The 6,654-nt window shown below is 37.1% G+C and overlaps 1 protein-coding gene across 1 annotated transcript; it reads right to left on the bottom strand.

Moving 5' to 3' along the window:
- Positions 1–4,132: 4,132 nt before the first annotated feature.
- LOC113316227 (phospholipid--sterol O-acyltransferase-like) lies at positions 4,133–6,328 on the bottom strand. The gene is made up of 9 exons (XM_026564445.1): positions 6,251–6,328; positions 6,025–6,119; positions 5,679–5,730; positions 5,468–5,539; positions 5,196–5,364; positions 5,019–5,123; positions 4,865–4,949; positions 4,527–4,622; positions 4,133–4,423 (listed from the first exon to the last, which is right to left on the bottom strand). The coding sequence occupies exons 1-8, from the start codon at positions 6,326–6,328 to the stop codon at positions 4,541–4,543; spliced, it is 738 nt and encodes a 245-aa protein (XP_026420230.1). The 3' UTR covers positions 4,133–4,423; positions 4,527–4,540.
- Between the last annotated feature and the right edge of the window lie 326 nt (positions 6,329–6,654).

Here is a 6,654-nt window from a genome sequence, read left to right on the forward strand (position 1 = left end):
CCGGCCTACGGCCGGGGCTCAACCATTTTTGATTTCTTTTCTTTTTGTTGTTTGGTCCCTTACGCAAATTCCAGTATTTTGTTTGTCGTGTCAAATTAGTCGGGGATGTAGCGCAAATTCCGGTGTTTTGTTGATGGGATCAAATTAGTCGGGGCTTACAACCCCGGCCGTGGTCCCCTACACAAATTCCAGTATTTTGTTTGTCGGGTCAAATTAGTGGTAGTCCCCTACGCAAATTCTGGTATTTTGTTAATGGGCTCAAATTAGTCGGGGCCTACAACCCCGGCCGTAGTCCTTTACGGGAGTTTCAGTATTTTTTTGGTCGGTCTAATTAGCCAGGACCCACAGCCCTGCCGTAGTCTCGCAAATATCTGACGTTGCCGTATGGCCCGTATCTGATCGACTATATATCCCAAATATTGATGCTCAACATCAATATGATGCTTCAAAAAAAAAAAGAAAAAGGATAAAAAAACTATCAATCCCGAGAAGAAAAGTCTAAGTCCAAATCTTAACCACGTTGCAAAAGGAAATTAATTTTTTCTTCCTGTTTGTACACTGCTCACAAAAAAGAAAAACCAAACGAGTCCCACTCGTTTTTGTTTTGCGCTTTCACGCTTTACTTTTTTTTTTTTGGTAGCTTAGGCGTGTTAGGTCAGGTTAACTAATAAGGGCTCGTTACCTTGGTGGTCGGGCAGAGCCTATTTCAGAACCATGTCTAGCTTGAAATTAGCTTTGGTACGGGCCACGACATAATCTATGTCGTCCAAAATAATTAAATCTCTAGAGATCAGACGGACGTCTATATAAGACATATAACCAATCGATCCGCATCGTAGGATGATAAAATCGATGGTCGGATTTGTAAGGCTACACACACCACTTCTTTTTATAATATATATATATATATATATATATATATATATAATTTTCAAACAAAAAAAATTAATTAAATAATTATTTAATATTTGTTTTTATTTTTATTATTGATAAATGAAATGAAATGGTAAATGAAATAGATTGAAAATAAAAAATAATAATATTTAAAGACTAAAATATAAGAAATTAAAAATTGGTTGTATATAAGTTTAAGGGTAAATTTTGTCATTTATAAAATAAAGTAGGGACAAAAAAGATAAATCAAGCATTAAATTTAGGTGGGACCAAAGCTTATGCTTTTGTAACTTTTAAAAGCTCCTCCTCCCCAGCTTTTGAAAATTGAGGAATTTGGGAAGTGCTTTGGGTAAAAAGCACTTTGACTTTTTTTTACCAAACACCAATTCCAAAAATTATTGACATATATAGGTTTTTAAAATGCTTTTGGAAAAATAAAAGCATTACCAAACCCAGCCTTAAGTTTGTCTCGAAATTAGATGTTCAACTGTATAAATAGGGACGCCCTGGTAGAGGAAAAAGGGGCTGGCGAGTACAGAAAAAATCTATTGTAATTCTGAGATCAATAAAACATCATTCCCCAAGGGGATTCATCCATGGACGTAGGCACGTCTTGCCGACCACGTTAACTCTGTTTTTCTTCTATTGTTCTTCAATTCGTTCCCTAACCCTAACTACACCTCAAATCATCGACTCAATCGTGTTTCGTGCCCAAAAGTAATTTTGGGTACAAACAAGAGTTTATTGGGATAAACGGAAGAGCCTTTTTTCAAACTCATATCACTTGTTTGAAAAGAGTTGTTACCGAACAGATTTGTTGTTCCTTTACTGTTTGGAAAACGAACCAAAGGAATTGTTCCAAGTGCGTGACTTATTACAAGTTGGAGGCGCAGGTATACAAACGGAACTAGGTGAACTATAGGTTTAGTTGCTTGGTCTCAACTATACGAAGTTGGTTTAGATTTTGTATAGCGGATTAATCCTGAGAGTATTCAATTCTGGACAAGGTCCCGGGGTTTTTCTGCATTTGCGGTTTCCTCGTTAACAAAATCTTGATGTGTCTTTTATTTTTCTATTTCCGCAATTATAATTGTTTTATTATAATTAGAAGTAAAATACACAAACGTTAATTCCTAATTACTTGATAACAATTATATTGTGTTTGGTTAAGTCCGAACCTATCATCAAGTAATCATACTTCGTTGTTGTATTGTCTCGATCTTGTATCCATAGTCAATCACACAAGTTATCTTGTTTTCTTATTGTCTCGGTCTCGTATCTATAGACGATCACACGAAGTGTGAACCGATTAGGTGTATTGTCTCGAATAAGTCCATACACAATCACTTTTGGAGAAAAGACTTATAGGTGGAAAAGTTTTAGATTGAGGTATATTTGGGTACCCTCGTCTTTTCAATTGGTATCAGAGCAAGCAAACACGAAAAGATCTAACAATCTGTGTTTGGTGCGATCCGACTTATAAGAAATGCACTTGAGTTCTCATGAATCGACTTCGACTAAAGTACTTTCAAGATTTGAGCTTTTGGATATAGCCGAACTGCGACATTTTCCTCAACCATTCTAATTGATGTTCAATTTCAAAAAACTTTTGAACTTAAATTTAGTCATGCATTTTTCTATTGTTTCTATATAGCAGAACTATATTCCCTCTTACGGATGAACTGCAAAAAAATTTGGCGGCCGTAGATTAGCCCTATTCCCTCTTACATAATACTCATAGATTAGCCCTATCCAAGGAGAATTCTTGGGTCCGTCCCTGTTGCAGGTGGGAAGAAGTTGATGACATCTCGTGTGATGGTCGAAATTAAAATAAGAAAAAGAGGTCAGGCATGAGAGAAAAGCGCCAGTTAAGATAGCCAAGGACACTCGCTATGAACACCATTATAAGCTAGCTAGCATTCTTGTCGTTGTCTTTTGAAACGGGTCATCCGACTTTTGACATCAGCTTCATTCAATCAAAGCAAATGAAGACTCCCTAATGATGAGGGCGGACATGGGCAAGTCATCCTTGGCTGCTAAACTAATCAAGACTCTTTCCTTCATGTAAGACCTCTCTTCTTCTATCGCTCTTCTTTCATTTCCAGTTGGAATGATGACTCTTAAAGGTTGGCAACCTCCATATTTATAGTTTTTAGAGCATCTAAGAGGACTTGGAAATTAGAATTCTGACTTTGGGCAGTGGGTGCCATAATGAATATATTCTCATTTATGAATACAAGGCCCAACATGCTCCCTGATATGCTCCTAAACACAGCCATACAGCCATGGTTGAATCTCTAAGCAACTTGCCGGAGTTCTCTGATTACAAAATACTATACATGGTGGATAGAGTTTTGACCTAATTGCTAAGTAAAGCAAGGAAGAAGATGCTATGCATATAAAATACCTACAACGGTAAGAAGTTCGAATATTTAACCCATTTGGGTGTTTTGACTTTTGACTTTAAATGAGAGATTTACTGTTGATGATAAACCCTAATGCTGCTTACAGCCATTCTCCGTCTTGGACTATCTTTTGATTTGATGTTATCCTGAACTTTTAAATTATTGTCCACCGATTCCCGTTCAGCATAAACCCATATCAGATGTCCATGTACCCAGATAAAGTCAAATGGCTTTTAATTAGGACTATTCCCTTCTTAATGAATAGTATACGTATATTGCCCTCTCTTTGACTACTTGTGCATACGTTGTCACATCTTCTGATACAGCTTCTTCTTCACTGAAACCACCCCAACATCTCAGCAATCCCTTCACATACCTATCTCAAATTTTTATGTATGTCTCAGTCACTTCTATGTATGATGAGGTACACAGTTTGTGAGGTTGGCAAGGGGTTTGACTAGATCTGATTTAAGACAAATTCCTAATTACTCTCAGTGGAAGTAATAATGTATAGATAGATATACATGAACGACCTGTGGAGTGTAAGAAGTGTGGAGTGTAAGAAGACCCGAGAAAATGTGGGGTGAAAATGTCAATTTAGTACCGACGAGTTTTTAGATATCTCAATCTAAAAAACTCGGAATAACTCAACCTGGACAGTTCACAAAGATTAACAAACTTACCGAACTCCGAATCCAGCAGACTCTTCCGATATTCGGTAGAGCTCTAACTGTATCATTTGGCATTTAAATACAGTAAATAAAAGGGAGCAGTAATTTAGTGAATGTGCAAGACTTGTCCCAATTAAAGATCACGAAAGAAAAAAAAAAAAAAAAAAAAAAAAAACTCGATTTACATTAAGGTATGTACAATGATACTACAATAAACGTAGACTCCCTAGTTTTGCACAGGCATTAGCGTTACTCTCTAGTAAAGGAAAATCAGAAAATACAATTACACCTGTGGAAGGAGGATGAATCTTGCTGTCCAATCTATAGGTATTTAATGTCGGAATATGTCGATATGTCACAAGCTCACTGGTCTGATACGTACCCGAGACGATTTCTGAGCCGGCTGAGCCCACAGAAGAGAGTTCCCAGAAGAGAGGGTAAGTTGAATATATACTGCAAACATGTCCGTCCATTGCCATGTAGAAGAAACACAGATATAAGGTACTAGTAGAGAAACTAACTACACTGGTTTTGAGGAATGTTTAAGAGAGAGTACCTTATAATCTATATCTATAGATAATGCAAAAGAGAATCTGCTGAACTATTCTTCAATCTACAGCTCTGCCCCAGATGAACATCCCCAAAAAGATACCTGAATCACCTCAAAACGTTTTAACCATTGTTTTTTAAGAGAAGAATGGCTTGTGCATCCACAACTAAATGGAACGATAACAAATAGCAGATATACTCGTACATCCTATAATAATCAGTTCTCATACAAATTACGCTATCAGTTGCTTTGTTCTTTGACTACTAATCCACTAAGATGTCTGTTCTCATTTATCTTACAACATTTTCAGACATTCAGCGGAAAAAGTCGAGAGGAAAAAAAACCTATATTCGCAGTGTTCAGGCCAGGCACACCGAGCTTTTCCATAATCCCAATAACAGTCCTCATTTCTCAATGGTCCTCGTTTAGCTGTTCAAGCAAGATGTGCATATAAGACTTTATAAAAAAGAAGGTGAAAGAATAAGTAAAGAGCTTCACCTTTTGTCACAAATTTTGATTTTGCATCGGGATGAATGTCATGCCACATCTGAAGCCACAGCTCTCGCATTAGAACTGGAGATCGAACAATGTTCCTGTGACTTGCTACAATAAAGTGATGGTCTGTCAGTAAGAGAACACATACACTATATAAACTGCGAGAAACTGTCAGCGCACCTTTATCGACCTCCCAAACTGCTGTTCTTTTTCCTGGAAGACTTTCGGAATCTTCATAATATGTTATGTACTTCACACGAGGGGTCCTTGTCATGTTTGGAACTATATCTGTGTCATAGAGATGCTCTACATTCAGATCCTCTTGTACATCAGATCCATCATGCTCTGACTGCCAAACCAAAATTCTTTATCAAATGTCTCCTAAAAATGATTTACAGCACATTTACACTTGTATCTGAGAACAAATATAGTTATGAACTGGTGATGGGTACCTGAGGAGCCCTTGTAATGTTCACTTTAGGTCCAAGCCAAGTCTTGCACCAGGACAGGGAATGATATGGCACCTGCCAGAAAGATCTGTTTATTTGCATGGACTCAAGGAAGGGAATCAAATAAACCAAAATTCCCGGAAAAAGATCTGGAGTTACTCGAATATTTGAATACAAACTAAAAGAAAGTATTTCTCCATCATAAGGTTCATACCGTGTCATCTCCACTTTTAACTCCTGGATTCCCGTCTACCGAGTTCCCTGACCTATGCAAAATTAATCAAAAGGTGTCATTAATAACTTAGATATCATCAGTAAATGTGAAAGTACCAAACCTAATAGTAGCACCGACAAAAAATGTTCATATACAAGCTCACATAAAATATCTCATATGTATAAAACCCATATGGCCGTAACAATTATTGATCCATGTTACTTAATTTTATACACATCTCTATCTAGAGGTACTCCGTAAACTTATTAATTTCCAATTGATTCTAAGAGCACAATCATATTATAGATGTGACCCATACTGCTTCTAGTTATATTTTCATACTTGCCTTGAAAACAGACCTCCTTCATGCTCATAAATGACATCAGTTATGATCCAATTATCGGGATATGGCTTGCCACTTGGAGCGAAATAATACCCAACCTGAATCGGCAATGCAAAAACTTTATATATAAATCATTAACCCTGTAAATAATATATCATTTCCGAGGAATAATGCAATAAGCAATATCCATTAAGGTAAAGAAACCCAAAGGCTTGGGAACAAAATTTACCTCTGTCTTTGAATCTATGCCATAGATGCAAAAGACATTCTTCAATGGAGGTCTGTTCCAAGGTGTAAGGGGATTCATGATAGACACATTTTTGTGTCTAATTTGTCTCGATTCTATATATTGATAGTGCTCATTTTTATACTTATTATGGTGTTTTATGTGTGTAGGTATTTTTGGCCAACAAACATTTTTAGAAAAATCGGCTCGAAAAGTTGCGCGGGCACCCCGGAGGACACTTGCTATTCGGATCCCTCAAATGGATAAGGGGTGACCAATTACTAAGGGGCATCCATTTCCAGGCAGCTGCTAAAGGGATACCAGCACAGGATAGGGGGAGGTCATCTTCTTCGTTTAAACTCAGAAAAAGGCGGGAAGAAATAACCAGTGAAGAACCAAACTTTCGA

Source organism: Papaver somniferum, chromosome 10 (assembly GCF_003573695.1).
Source record: "Papaver somniferum cultivar HN1 chromosome 10, ASM357369v1, whole genome shotgun sequence".
NCBI classification, from domain to species: domain Eukaryota; kingdom Viridiplantae; phylum Streptophyta; class Magnoliopsida; order Ranunculales; family Papaveraceae; genus Papaver; species Papaver somniferum.

Excerpts from the sequence above, each read along its gene's own strand:
- LOC113316227 (XM_026564445.1), bottom strand. The coding sequence starts at position 6,328 with ATGAATCCCCTTACACCTTGGAACAGACCTCCATTGAAGAATGTCTTT. Across the intron at positions 5,731-6,024 it reads GAAGGAGGTCTGTTTTCAAG|GTCAGGGAACTCGGTAGACG; the intron begins GCAAGTATGAAA and ends AATTTTGCATAG. Across the intron at positions 5,124-5,195 it reads AGTTTGGGAGGTCGATAAAG|CAAGTCACAGGAACATTGTT; the intron begins GTGCGCTGACAG and ends ACTTTATTGTAG.